Here is a 15,688-nt window from a genome sequence, read left to right on the forward strand (position 1 = left end):
TTACAATAAAAAGAGTAGCCTACACCAAATTCAGTAATTTGTCAATCCCAGGGAAACATTTAACCAGAAAACTTTGAATTAGAGAGTTCTTCAATACCCATTCAACAAGCTTGTACCTGATTCTATCAATGATGGTTTGACAAGCGTTGGTATTTTCCTCTTTTAAACAGGTGACAACTCGTTCTTCTCCAGCAGTGTCAAGGTTGGAAACCTCTTCCCTTTCCTCATTGCTCATGAGATGTACAGCGGCCAGCTCCTCAATGGGTAATGTATTAGCAAGGACAAACTTCTCGTCGCTAGAATCTGCGATCAAACAGCAAACAGAGCAAGAACAATGCAACATAACATTTTATGACAACGTTGTACATTTGCATCATCAGAAAATAGTGTTCGATTTGGGAACATCCACCAATCACATACAAAAGTATGGTGGAAACTTTACACCAAAAAACTTCCTCCAACACCCACATCCACACCTTTTTTTTGTACACGAATTTGAGGCTCGTGTAAGAGCTCACACTATAAATATATAATAACCACCTTTAGAGGCCATTTTTCCCCGCAAAGCGGGGGTTGGCCTTTTTCGGGAACCGTGGTTGTTGTTGTTTTTCGGTCCCCTTTTTGAAGCAATGTTTTACGGCCGGATGCCCTTCCTGACGCCAACCCTTTTTGCCGCCTTTAACGACAAACAGGGAATTACCAGTGAACTGGTACTCAATTAGCCGACCTCGGAAGGATGACAGGCTGAGTCAACCCCCCTGGCGTTAATTCAGCGATCGACCGGGATTTGAACCCAGGATCCTAGGATCCTAAGCCGGCACCCTAGCCGCTAGCCCAACACCAGGGATTAAGAGCTCACACTAATGATCAATATTAGTTCCCTCCCTTGACTTCTAGACCCTCCTCTTCTTACTCCGAGTACACTCCCCCACTTCCTTTCTTTCTCCTATCCCTTCTCTTCCATTTCTCATTTTTACATTTTTCTTTTTGTATACAGCGACAAGGCTCATGAAAGAGCTAGAACACTGAATGGATCCGGATGTAACAGAACAAAAGGAACAGTAGAGAGAGAGAGGGTAGAAACACCAACAGCAGAGTTGAAGGCCAAAATAGAAGAAGACTTGGACAAAAAATGGGTGTGAGGAGGAATTAGAGGTCGGGGAGGACAGACAAGATGGATACAGTAGGAAGCACTCAGGAAGAAAAAACAGGAAATTTGGAAGCCGGTGGGCTTGGGGGTGGGGTAGATGGCTAACGATGTTCAAAATATCATGGTTTGGATGAGCGATGATCTGAGATGATGGTGAACAGCTGTCTTGAAGACTTGGAGGGAATGAGATTGACGAGAATGTGGAAGTTGTTTCCACAGGTGGAAAAAAGGGGAACAAATGAGTGGAGGTGAGCATTCATCCTGGATTTTGGTAGCTTCACGAGAAGGGGATTGTTGGTGACCGTGTAAGCCCTGCAGAAACCTAGGGTGGCAGGGTGAAGACAACGTCTTTCAAGCAACATAACATAAAATGTTATGTTGCTTGAAAGAGCAGAGGGTGCAAGACCAGAAAGGAAGTGGTAGAAGTAGAATACAGAGAGAACAACGACATGTCTGTGATGTGAAAGTGATAGAACCATAGTTGATGGTAAACCATGGAGGACCGCAGGCTCCTTGTGGTTGATGGTGGACTGCAGGCTCCTTGCAGACACTTCATCGCGGGAGAATACAATAATCCTGAAGGCCTTGGTTTCCACGGCATCAAGCTGAGCAACATGTGAGGCAGGGGCACCAACCCAGAGGAGAGAGCAGTAGTCCATGAAGTGGTAACAGGGGGCACTGCATCAGCGGCACAGCTGGGCTTCCAGAAAAAAAGATGATGCAACCAGCAGCCAGCAGAAAAAAAGATGATGCAACCAGCAGCCACGGGTTTTTGCAAAGGACACCGTGGGATCGTTGACGTTGAATAATGAATTCTGGCAGACAGGACACCTGTTTAACGTCCATCCGAGGGAGGCACACACATTGATGAACCACCCTGCCTTCTGTGGAACGTTGGTAGGTAGGTTTGGGGTCCCAGCGGATGTTGTAAGGTAGGTAGGTTTCATAAATTCCTCAATAAAATTATCATTTTGAAATTAACTCGATACCGAGCTGCTCCGAATCCGGAAGTGAACACATGACGATAATGAGCTGGTTTGATTGATTTCACATTTTGATTTCACAATTGATTTATATGCCATTTTCAATTGATTGATCGATTGATTGATTGATTGATTGATATTCATTCAATTGATTTTCACAATTGATATTGATTTCACAATTGAATGTTTTTACAGTTTAGCTTAATCTATGCCTCAACCCCTCAAAAGGATGCAGCTCATTCTCCAAAAATTATGCAGACAGCACTATGAGTGCCATCCTGGGTTTTGTCCCACACATAAGAAAGTTGTGCATCGCCTGAATCATATGTACATGATGACGCTTTCGACAAGGTGACAGTGGTTCAGAAACTTTTTCCTGCTTGCCCATTCGCTTGCTTGTTGCATCTACCTGTTGATCCACTGCACCACTGTTAGTGCGTCATCTTTGCACCCTCTGTTACTACATTAACTCGACTGTCAGTAAATATACTGTCATTAACTATGTCAGTAAGTTATGGAAGTTACTACCTCCTCATCGTGGCGATTTTTAAGAGGAAGAGGAACTGTTGGCATTGCCCGCTAGGGGCTTGAGGCTATTTAAGGTCCAGCAGCGTGAATGCTCATGGGAGACTTGGCCTGCTGTGAGCCAGAGTCAGACAATGATTCATGTTGGTAAGAGAGAGAGTTCTTTGCGAGATGGATTGATTGTATTACCTCGCTTAATATTTGTAACCTATTAGCTGTAATATATTCTTGTTGTATTTGTATGTGTGTTCATAGATCCTGCTTTGATTCGTTTAATAAAGCCTGGTATTGATCAAAGGCTTCTCCAACATTCTCCAACATTCATACAACATTTCACAGCAGGTATTTCTTTGGATCACACACACACTTGTCAAAATAACATTAATGTTGAAAGTTATTTTGCTAATGGGTGAGCTGAAAAGTGATTAAACTGCGGAGGGAAAGTTCCAATGTGCGATTTGTACGAGGGAAATTGTGGATGTGAAATTCCCGTTTAAGACCAGTGCATCCGTGAAGAAGGAAGAAGACGAGGTCAACATTTCCACCATGTAGTCAGGTTCACTATGTTAACAAATATAATTTCTTTCAAAATTTTGGGATTAGCAAACCTGTACATTTTTGGAATCTTCAGAGCATGGAGAATCTGAAAATCAATGTTGACATTTGCACAGACACCTGCATGGCCGCCATTTTGGATTTTGAAAATGGCCGCCATAAAATACATATTTTGCGCGATCTCGGCTTCTAGTCATCCTAGAGACTTAAATATGCTAATCCTATGTTTTCTGGGTCAAGGAATCCAATAAAGGCCTCAAAATAGTGCTCAGGATTATAGAAAAGCAACAAACAAAGGTAATTGAAAACCATTGTCTTTATATTTGTGATATAACTGTATTACATAATACATGATATTGCAAGTCCTTTGAAGTTATAGGTTGTTATAGGAAGTTATAGGTAGTATCAGATTGAACTATAAGTCCTATACACAGGATCTACGAGGTCTATACCATTCAGGAATATGCTTTTACAGATCTTCATCACTGTCCTGAGTGTCATTTTCGCAAAGGTGTCTACGCAAATGTAAACATTAATTTTTGGATTCCTCATGCTCTGAATATTCCAAAAATGTATAGTTTTGCTAATCTACCAAAATTTTGAACGAAAAAACATAGTGAACCTGACTAATGGGTGCGAGGAGGAACCATGACCCAGAATGCCATGTATGCAATGGATGGCTCAAATAATAGGAATAAGTAAAACAGGTTAAACCGCTCAGTAGGCATTCAAAACTACATACGGAATACATACAGCACAAACAAAGACATAACCATTTTTGACATTCCAGTAAGTATTGTTCTTACAAGCCCAATAATGTCCAACCTGAAATAGAAGTGTCATTCTCCACATCCGAAACACTTTCCACATCAGACTCCGGAGGAGAGTTGTCAAAAGATTCAATGCCATTTTCATACAATTCCAAAGTTGATGATGTTTCCTGCAAATGTATAAAGGTAATATTATTTATTTTTCGTTACATCGTGCACATTTTGCCGGTCATCAGAATAATCCACATAACAGTATGTACCTGTCAATAAATCAATCAGAAAGTTAATTTTGGGGTCTGGCATGATAACCTATAGGTGTGCTCACTCAACTCTGAGCTGTCTAGCCTGGGTTGGAAGCTCCACCCAGCTATAAACTGCAACCCTGGTGTTTCGCAGGCACGGTGAAGCACCAATGTGTGTGCCCATCCCTCGGATAGATGTCAAATGGGCATCCCGTTTGCCGATATTCACTGGTGGACGTTTAAGATCCCACAGAGTCCTTCGCAAAGAGGCTGGGCCCTGAACAAATTACAAATTCCTGCTCCAACCTACAAGAGGAACTGCATAAGCGGTACAACTACAGGAAGTGGACAAAAAAAATGGAAACACCTTGGTAAACGAGGGACACTACGCAACAGCTGCCACACAGGTGTGGCTCATGTGTTAATTTAGCAAATAACATCCCAGCATGCTTAGGGTTATGTATATAAATGCTGCACTGGCCTGGGTTGCCTATAATTATAGCAGCATAGCTGCAAGAGGAACTCTTCCCCTCCCCCCCTCCAATGCCCACATCCACAGATCACGTGTGGTCACCCAATGGTTTGATGAGCATGACACCGATGTTATCCATATGTCATGGCCTTCTCAGTCACCAGATCTGAACCCAATCAAGCATTTATAGGATAGTCTGGAATGATGCCCGAGAGAGTGTTTTCCCCCTCCATCAAACAGGTGTGAGTCGAATTGATTGACTTTCTCATGAAAGAATGGTGCCTCATCTCTCCTGTAGAATTCTGGATGCTAGTGGACTCTATGCCACAGCTCATACAGACTTTACTGGCCGCACGTGGTGGCCAAACACCATATTCAGTGACTTTACATTGGTGTTTCCACTTTTTTGTCCACTACACCTTTATGTCCCCAGCAAATGATGCTACCCGTAGCCATGATCCCTACAAGAAAGAAGAACTCATTTCATATTTAATCAAACCGTTACAATCACAGATATGAACCAACTCATTGCGATAAAAAAACAATCAAGGGCTAGGCATTAAAGGCGACGTCCACATGCTTGAAAGAGCTCGTGCAATCCTTTTTGCTGATGCTAATTTATACGTCGATTTAAAAATTGAATATCCATCTGGCAAATATAAATGTATTGGCGACTCATTCTTATTCCATCATTTAAATTTTTAAAATTATATTTGTACAAATCTCTCCAATTGGAAATTTTGGTGATTTCCAGATGTAGTCAGGGGGACTATGTTGTGATATAAAGACCCGTGGGATTTAAATGATTAGAACATGCCACCTACCTAGGTAGACTATTTAGGTCCCAAGGAGTAAGAAAATCCATGTTGGCAAAATTGGAAGTGTTGCAGATGGAGGCCATCTTGGATTTCAATTATATCTTTTACAAATTATTACGTTATTATTAATTAACGTTATAATGAATTATTTTACAAAATTTTCATTACAAATTATTGATGGACGTCATGTGAAAAGAGGAATAACAGCCCACTTGACTACTGTGCAAGCTTTGTTTACCTTGTACGTTGAGGCTTTCTTCAAAGACAAAGGGGAACTATACCACAAATGCGCTGAAAAGGCTGACAAGCTCAACAAGGCATGCAGAGATAATAATGTTGAGAAAATACAGAGAGCTCATGAAGATATGAAACACAGTGGATTCACTTGGAATCCTGGATAAGATGAGTGAATTTGATGAAGCGATAGCTAACAGACCACTGGCACGGGCCATCTGCCAATATACGACGATGGTTTTGGAAATGCTAACGTACATAAGAGCAGTGCGAAGCGGTGACTGGATGCTTCATCTTGATGCAACGGAACGTTTGTAAAGTACTTCTTTGCCCATGACAAGTTGAACTATGCCTGCTTGCTTTCTGTGTACTTGGCAGACATGAAAGCTTTGGCCAAATCAGATCCAGAAATATGGGCCGAGTTTATGGATGGAAATTGGGTTGTCAACAAGAACATCAACCCATTCTGTGCAATTGGTCCCGATCACGCTCTCGAGCAAGTAAACCGGATGATGAAAGTACTTGGTGGACTCATTGGTATTACACTCAGCCCCTTGGCCCGCGCAAAGTTCTTCTTAGTGGCACCAGATCTTGCCCGGCCAGCAAAAGAAGCAGAGGCAATAGCTGTTGTACCAAGAAACCAAACAATGAAGCAGCATCATGAGAATACAGATGCCAAAACCAAACTACAGGTGAAGAACGTAGCTGCACTGAAGGATACTATCAACAAGTTCACAAACCCCTTTACAGATGAATGTGAGCAGTTGATCAATATGGTTACCAAAGCCATCATGCCAGAGAGAGTCCTACATAACATTTGCAGAAGAACACAGATTGGAGAGGAGTGTTTTGCTCAATTTGTTTCAGATATAATCACTACAAACAATGTCAACATTTGGGCGCCAATGAAGAAACAGAAGTTGCAGATGTGGTCGTCAAGTGCGATGAAAACTCAGACAAAAATTGAAGACAAAATTGTGGAACTCCAGGAAGATCGGGCACTGTTTGCCCGTTTACTGGTAGTATCCAAAGCAAGAGATATTGACCTTAAGCAAGCTGTTGGTACATATGAATTTTCTGTAGTACCGAGGTCGTTGTTTGCAGCCGATGGTTCACTCCTTCACACCACATCGAAGAGTGACCTGATGTTGATACTAGAAAACCTGCCAAAGGTTGAAGCAGTGACCCAGGAAAATAATAACCAAAGAGTTGATCAACTGGAGTCAACTATAAGTGTGTTGCTGTCATCGATGCAATGGCTGATTTACAAACATTGGACAAGCCAGAATGCATCAAAACCTGTCATGACCTAGCAAACCACTTCATTGGACGCCACTGGCAGAAGTATGGTGACTACGACGAGGTACATTTGGTGTTTGACCGTTATGACACTGGAGAATCTCTGAAAGCTTCAACCCGTGAGAGACGTTTGGGTGGTAACAGGGCAGTGGCGTATCATATTACTGATTCCACATCAATTGGCAAACTAAGCATGCAGCAGTTGCTTGCCCATGTGTCAACGAAAGATGCATTAACCGCCTATTTGGCTGAAAAGATACTGCAACATGATGTAACAATGGGCAAGTCCCTTGTGGTTGCCTGGCGGAATAAGGCAAGAGCGACACATAGAGCAGTAGTTGACCTCTCAAGTAGTCAAGAAGAAGCATATACCAAACTCATTCTGCATTCCATTGATGCTTCTGTAAATGGTGCTACCTCTATAGACATCCACTCACCAGACACCGATGTGCTTGTACTTGCCATCAGACGATACCCCAGTTTATGTCCAAATACTTCCTTTGTAACAGGGGCTGGTCAAAAACATAGGGTGATACCCCTTGAGCCCATCTACAGTGCCTTGGGTCCAAGGAAAGCTGCAGCTCTACCGGGATTTCATGCACTATCAGGAGCAGATGTCACAGCAAAATTTGCTGGAAAAGGAAAGAATAAATTCTGGAAAGTACTGCAGGAACTTGATCCAACTGATGAGATAGTAAATGCCCTTGTACAGCTAGGAACAACAGATGAACTACCAAACACTTTGTTTGCTGTAATTGAATCATTTGTATGCAAGTTGTATCTCCCTAACACAGAGCTGTTGAATGTAGCTGATGTAAGGTGGTGGCTATTCAAGAAGAAGCAAGCTCAATCAGAAGGTTTACCTCCAACCCAAGCTGCACTGCGTAATGCCATCTTGAGAGCGCACTACCAGGCCATGATTTGGAATAATGACATCATTGCAAATTCAGACCTACCAGAACCGCTGGAATGTGATTGGAATTTGGTAGATGGCCGATATAAACCAGTCATGACAACCTTGCCGCCTGCTCCGCAAGCAGTAATTGATCTGGTGAAATGTTCCTGTGCAAAGACACGATGTTCAAGTAATCGCTGCAAATGCAGAAGGAATGGATTGAATTGCACAGATCTTTGTAGCTGTAGTGAGGACTCAGAATCATGTGACAACTCAGAAGACACAGTTCTCTCAGATGATGAAGAGGAGGATAGTGATAGTGAAGATGAGTTATTTTAACTTCCACAAGGATTGGAGCAGGCAATAAACTCTGGCAACCAACCACACAACTAGCATGTAGTATGGACAATGTACCACTGACTCAAAAGGATGAAATATTGATGTCATATTGGCAGTCATTTTGAATTTTCATATATTCATTCCTTGACTTGATAAGTGTATGTTCAACTACTAAACTTAGCCTAACCTCACAGAACATTCATGGCCTTATAGCAACAATAGGCCTTAATACGTCCATTTTGAAATCCAAGATGGCTGCCCTCTGCAACACTTTCAAAATTGCCAACATGGTTTTTCATGTTCTTTGGTACCTATTTAACACATTCATATAGATGGGATCTTCTAATCATAAAAATCCCACGGGATTGCATAGTCTCCCTGACTAATGATGATACAACCCGATTGGCGTTGTGCTTGAGCAGCAATTTACTTGTATTGACTTTGGAATGGTGCAACGAAAATGACTGTGCAACCAATGAACTATAATTGGGAAGAGGTGAGTAACTGTGGATGCGGTGACATAGTCGGCACATTGCTATGGAATGGTTGAGTGCTAAAAACTTCCAAAGTTACAGGTTATTTAAATCAATTAGGTGCAGACCGACCATTGCATTGTTCAGACAAATAAGGTGACTTTCTTGGGCCTGGGCATGAAAGGATAGCATTCATAATCTGAAGATTGAGGTAAGATGTGGCCTGCACTTCAAGGACGTCTGCACTGCTATGTGCAGAAGATCCAGAAAGCCGGGGTTTTGCCTTTGACCCTTCTTTACACATGAATGGGAGCTGTTCTAAGAATCCATAGAGTCCAAGACCGCATTTTTCTCCCTCCCACCCCCGACCCCTCAGGTCACATCTTTACAAAATGTACGCTGGCACGATACATTGATATACAGTCACGTGAAAAAGTAAGTACACCCCATGTAAAGTTTTGACTTTTTCAACATATTTCAACATACAGCTATTTGATCTTCATTTCAACAATATTGATAGATAAAGGTGATATAATATAACAAATATCATGAAACATTTACATTTTGTAGTCCATTGTATAATTTAAATAAACATAAATGCAAATTTTGCATGTGGAAAAAGTAAGTACACCCCTACATTTATCACTACTTCAAATACCTAAAATTAGAATCAGGTGCACCAGCTCAGGTGCAAATGATTAGAACATCGTTCGAGAGGATCTTGGAGGAACCTGTCTTATTTAAACCTCAGACATTTAGTTTGGTTTGCTCTTTGTTGTTGAAGTGTGCGGCGTCACCATGCCTAGATCAAAAGAGCTCTCTGAGGCCTTCAGAAAGAAGGTTATAGATGCCTACGAGTCTGGGAAGGGATATAAAAAGATCTCCAAACAATTTGAAATCAATCATTCGACTGTCCGGAAGATCATCGACAAGTGGAGAGGATTCCAAACAACTGCCAACTTGTTCAGGCCAGGCCGCCCGGCAAGTTCAGCCTGAGAGCAGACCGCAAGATGCTGAAAGAAGTCTCTAAGAACCCCAGAATGTCATCACGGGACCTACAGGTAGCTCTTGCCACTGTTGATGTCAAAGTGCAAAAGTCTACCATTATAAAGAGGCTGCAAAAATTTGATCTACATGGGAGGTGTGCCAGGAGGAAACCTTTGTTGTCCAAAAAGAACATCAGGGCAAGACTAAAGTTTGCCAATGAACACCTAGGCAAAGGCCAACACTTCTGGAACAATGTGCTCTGGACAGATGAGTCAAAGGTAGAGCTATTTGGCCACAGTACCAGAAGACATGTTTGGCGAATACCAAAGACAGCATTTGATCACAAGAACCTGATACCAACTGTAAAGCATGGTGGTGGAAATATGATGGTTTGGGGCAGCTTTGCTGCATCAGGGCCTGGGCAGCTCACCATCATAGAATCCACTATTAATTCTTCAATGTACCAGAGGGTGCTTGAGGATAATGTGAGGCCATCTGTCAGCAAGTTGAAGCTCAACTGAAGGTGGACCTTGCAACATGACAATGACCCTAAACATACCAGTAAATCCACCAAGGAATGGCTGAAAAGAAAGAAATGGAGAGTTCTGGAATGGCCAAGTCAAAGCCCGGATCTAAATCCCATCGAGATAATGTGGGGGGATTTGAAACGAACTGTGCATGCAAGAAACCCCTCAAACATCGCACAGCTGAAAGAATTCTGCATGGAGGAGTGGGCAAAAATTTCTTCCAGTCGATGTCAGAGACTGGTAGACAGTTATAAGAAGCGCCTACTTCAGGTTGTTTCTGCCAAAGGGGGCAATACCACCTATTAGAGCCAAGGGTGTACTTACTTTTTCCACATGCAAAATTTGCATTTATGTTTATTTAAATTATACAATGGACTACAAAATGTAAATGTTTCATGATATTTGTTATATTATATCACCTTTATCTATCAATATTGTTGAAATGAAGATCAAATAGCTGTATGTTGAAATATGTTGAAAAAGTCAAAACTTTACATGGGATGTACTTACTTTTTCACGTGACTGTATTTACTAAAAATGTCTTACCTGTGGTTCAAAAATCTCCAAATCTGAGATGGTGTGAGAAGGCACTGATGCATTCAGGCGATCCTGAAAATCATGAGTCCACTCAGAGACTCCGAGCACCAACCCCAGAGAATGCAGGAAGCGAGTGAGAGCCGATGAGGTCGCCCGAGCTTGGAGAAGCAGCAACTCGTGAGACCGAGCTTGTCCCACCACCCGTGAAAAGGGTTCCAAGAAAGCCTGTACACATCCAAACATTTGTCCTTATTTTAGCACCTCACAGAATTCCTAAAATTGCCAATGAAGTGATAGATTATCTCATATGTTCTGAATGCAATAATGGTTAAGAGTATGAACAAGCGTGACGCCTAGGTCCCCCGTCGGTGAAGTGATGTGAGTTGACAAAGTGGAAGACGCAAGGCGGCCATCTTGGATTTTGACGTGGCAACACAATCTTCAATAGCGTTCTCCCTTATGCGTAGATACACCCACACACCAGATTAGAAGTTAGTAGTTCGTTTATTTTTCAAGATATTTCGCTCGCAAGGTTCAGACATATATATGGTGGCGGCCATCTTGGATTTTGACGTGGCGACCCAATTTTCAATAGCGTTCTTCCTTAAGCCTAGATACACCCACACACCAGATTAGAAGTTGGTACTTCGCTTATTTTTAAAGATATTCCCCTCACAAGGTTCAGGCATACATGGCGGCGGCCATCTTGGATTTTGACATGGCGACCCAATTTTCAATAGGGTTCTTCCTTATGCGTAGATACACCCACACACCAGATTAGAAGTTAGTAGTTCGATTATTTTTCAAGATATTTCGCTCACAATATTCAGACATATATATGATGGCGGAAATCTTGGATTTTGACGTGGCGACCTAATTTTCAATAGCGTTCTTCCTTATGCCTAGATACACCCACACACCAGATTAGAAGTTGGTACTTCGCTTATTTTTCAAGATATTCCACTCACAAGGTTCAGACATACATGGCGGTGGACATCTTGGATTATGACGTGGGTTGCACCCACACACCAAATTAGAATTCGGCCCTTCGCTTACGCACGCATGGGGGGGGGGGGGTTTAGGGGGGGGGAACAGGTGGGGATCCCCCATCGACCAGCTTAGACCCTGACTTTTTAATGCCGTGAATGAACTTTAATCCATCATGGGTGACGAAGGATGTAGTCAAGTTTCATCGACATTGTGTGTGTGTGTGTGTAGTTTCAGAGATGAAAGTCCGAGTGTTTACACACTGACTCACTGACGGGCACCACACGATGCTAATACCTCACCTGAACAATTTTTGGTCCAGGTGAGCTAAAAATGGGTATGATCATGGCATAAAGCTAAGTATCATGGACTGGCATTATAGAGGTAAATTGGTTCAAATCTTATGATGGATGGGAAGCAGTATTAGAAACGTAGATGTGAGCATCTGGAAACAGATGTATCATCAGCAGAATCACAGTACCATATGGATAGGGTTTGGTTTAAGTGATAATGACTGAAGTGTTTACAGACTCGCTGTCTGACAGTCAATAAAAAGCGAGCTGTCTGACAAACGATCTTCATTGAGGGGGGAAGGTCATCTGCCTGCAATGCCTGGTCTACAAGGTGGTTCCAAGTCAGCAGTTCATGAATGATTGATGCCTACAAATGGACTTGTAATGGGCACCAAAATCCCTGCTAATAAAAAGGCAGTACATCCCACAAATCTCCCAAACAATTTTTTTTAAGTCTCCTTCGTGAATCAAGTGGCCAACAATTCTGATTTGAGGGACCATATGCTTACCAGTGGCATGAGCCCTCAATGCCTTCCTGAAATGACAACACAAAGGAGGTTCTACCAAGAGAGGAAGTGGTTTTAAAAAAGCATAATCAGAACCTGTCTTGCAAGTGCTTTGCATAGACGGAAGGGGAACCGATGAAGGCAGGACAGCACAAAGTCTGCAGCACGGTTTGAGGAGATGACATTTTCATCACCGACACCTGCACACAAAAGAGAGGCAGATAATTAAAACAATAAATAGGGATTTAATCAATAAATACCAAGAGTATATTGATTAAAGGCAATATTTTTAGTCCAGTGAGCTTATGCGATCGAGCAGTGTCCGTAGTCAGGCAGTTAGTCAGTGAGTGAGTCAGCGAGTCTGTAAACACTTCAGTCATTATCACTTAAACCAAACACAAAATTTTGATGAAACTTGACCAGGAGCTGCATATCAGATGCCTAACGAAGGTGTGTTGACTGCATCAAAATCTGCGCTCATTAAGGGAGTCTACGGTGGCCGGGGGGATTTGACCCCCCAAAATAGGTATTTGTTCTCTTCTCCGAAACTACACACACACAATTTCAATGAAACTTGACCACAACCTTCATGACCCATGATGTAACAAAGTTTGTTCACAGCATTAAAAAATATCAGGGTCTGAGGGGGTGTTTGGGGGGTTTGAGTGACTGTTGCTCCTGCTCCTGATCCAGGTGAGCTTCAGGACCCACGGTCCTATTTTTAGATAAGAAAACGAGCTCCTCAAATATAGAGTACAGTACTTCATATTGACTGCTTCTTAAACAATTTCATAAATATCTAACCATGTCCAATACGTTCACATACATGGCTTGCTTGACATTCCCATCTGCGAATTTGGTGCGTAATTCTGGGATCTCAGGGTCAATTGGGACAGTCTTCGTCTTACACGTACAAACAAGGCTTTTGGGCCTCATTCATTTATGATTGTTCTTGGGCAAACCACACTTCCAAGTTGACCTCCAAAGCCTGTCGCAAACTGGGCATCCTCTGTTGTGCAAGGTCCTTTCTTGGCAAACCTCAACTCTTATCTACCTACAAGGCCTTCATCCGCAGCTTGATGGAGTACTGCTCTCGCTTCCTGGCTGGCACGCCTGCCTCACATCTTTCTCAGCTTGATGCCGTGCAAACCAAGGCCTTCAAGATCATCGACATCTTCACGTGATGAAGCTGAGTCTATGGTTCTATCACTTTCACATCACAGACATGTCGTTGTTCTCTCTGTATTCTACTTCTACCACTTCCTTTCTGGTCTTGCACCCTCTGCTCTTTCCAGGCATTGTCTTCACCTTGCCACCCTAGGTTTCTGCAGGGCTTGCACGGTCACCAACAATCCCCTTCTGGTGAAGCTCCCAAAATCCAGAATCACCGCTCACCTCCACTCATTCGTTCCTCTTTTCCCCCATCTGTGGCACCAACTTCAACATTCTCTTCAATCTTATCATTCAAAACCATAATCCTTTCTACTCCCGTTAATCCCCCACCAACACTCCCCAACTTTTTCTTTCCTTCTGTATCCATCTTATCCACCTTCTGCATTCTCCCTTACCCCTCAACCATACCCGCACATCTATTGTTGTCAGTCTCCCTTTATTCTTTGCCTCGGCCTTACTGTTGGTGTTTCCCCCACCCCTTCCTCTTTCTGCTGTTCCTTCGTTCTCTTGCGCCTTGATCCGTTCTGTGTAATACCTCTTCCACGAGCCTCGTCTGAATACAAATAAGGAGGGAACTATTTGCTCAAACAATGAATGGGCTGGTTGAGGCACTCAAACTCCTGAGAAGCTCAGCGACAAATGTTGGCCTGAAGATTAACCAAGATAAAAGCGAAATTCTTCCAGACAGTGACTCCGAACAAGCTGCAGGTTCTAACAGCTTCATTGGCATGATTGCCAAGTTGACATTGTTGGCGATATTCAACAATACCTCAGAGGTTACTATGGTTATTTTAAAAGTTGGACACAATTCAAATTAAACACCGCTTAGTCATCAAGAAAAGGTAAGTGAAGAGATGTGTTCCCTGAGTAAACAGGATGTGTTCTCTCAAGTGCTCAGCCAATGCCTTCTAAGATAATATGATGATCTTCGCTAAGTGCCTACCAAACTCCTTATGAGAACCATCTTGGACTTTAACCCATTGAAACAAGGATGGAAAAAAAAACACTCATTGGAAAACCTAAAACATGATCGTGTCAATCTACACCTGGCTCTTGCAGCCATCCTACCTCATAGTGCACCAGATTCAGGTCACGGAATAATGCTACGGAGGCACACAATGTGTTTGGTGGCCTTTATGAAAAAAAAAAAAAAAAAGTTGCAAATTCCAGCAAATAAGATAGTGGTCTGCATTGGCGGCACAAGAGAATAAAAACACCAGAATAAAGTTGTTAAAGTTATCCGCCGTAAAATATCACAAAGAGCGGACATTTTTGGATTTACCCTTCGACACAGCAAATAGACAGGTCCATGCCAGGCAGAAATGGCGCCGTTTTCCAGTCAAGGTTTTCTCAGTGGATTTATATACTTTTGATCATACTCTGTCGAATAAGCTTGTGGGCCACCCTGAAATTTGCCTCAAATCCAAGATGGCGGCCAAAAATCCAAAATGGCCACCAGAATAGCTAAAATAGTATTTCTGAGAGTTGCTTTTACCCATAGATGATTTTTTTTCAACTGATTGTGGCCTATTATGATAAAGAAAGATAACTCAGTCATAACTCAGCCATAAAAATTAACAATCGGTACTTTATTAACAAAATGGCCGCCGGGCAACTTCCGTATTACGGAAACTGCTATAACTTCAGTTCCGAGTGTGATATGATTATAATTTTGGTGTCCAGTCATATGTTTTTGGGGTCAAGGAATCCATATTTGTACTTTTTATTTCAGTGAAATATATATTACAATACATTTTGATTCAATTTCTTGGTTTCCATTTCAGATTCCTTGAATCCGGATGCAAAGAAATGATTCCATGAATGCGGACGCAAAGAAATGATTCCATGAATCCTGGCTTAGCAGATACAGTGAATCCTCATAAAATTACTACATAAAGACAAAACTTTTTTGGCACAGGAGAA

The 15,688-nt window shown here is 42.2% G+C and overlaps 1 protein-coding gene across 3 annotated transcripts in view; it reads right to left on the reverse strand.

Moving 5' to 3' along the window:
• Positions 1-15,688, reverse strand: part of LOC137415827 (uncharacterized) — a 240,735-nt gene that overhangs the window by 150,177 nt on the left and 74,870 nt on the right. For all 3 annotated transcript variants that reach the window (XM_078768483.1, XM_068101345.2, XM_078768484.1), the window contains 4 exons: positions 12,689-12,792; positions 10,816-11,031; positions 4,039-4,153; positions 117-303 (listed from right to left, as the gene is read on the reverse strand). In XM_078768483.1, coding sequence (XP_078624609.1) covers positions 117-303; positions 4,039-4,153; positions 10,816-11,031; positions 12,689-12,792 — 622 coding nt within the window. The remainder of the gene's footprint in view (positions 1-116; positions 304-4,038; positions 4,154-10,815; positions 11,032-12,688; positions 12,793-15,688) is intronic.

The sequence above is a fragment of the Myxine glutinosa genome, chromosome 14, assembly GCF_964187855.1.
Source record: "Myxine glutinosa chromosome 14, kmMyxGlut1.1, whole genome shotgun sequence".
NCBI lineage: Eukaryota > Metazoa > Chordata > Myxini > Myxiniformes > Myxinidae > Myxine > Myxine glutinosa.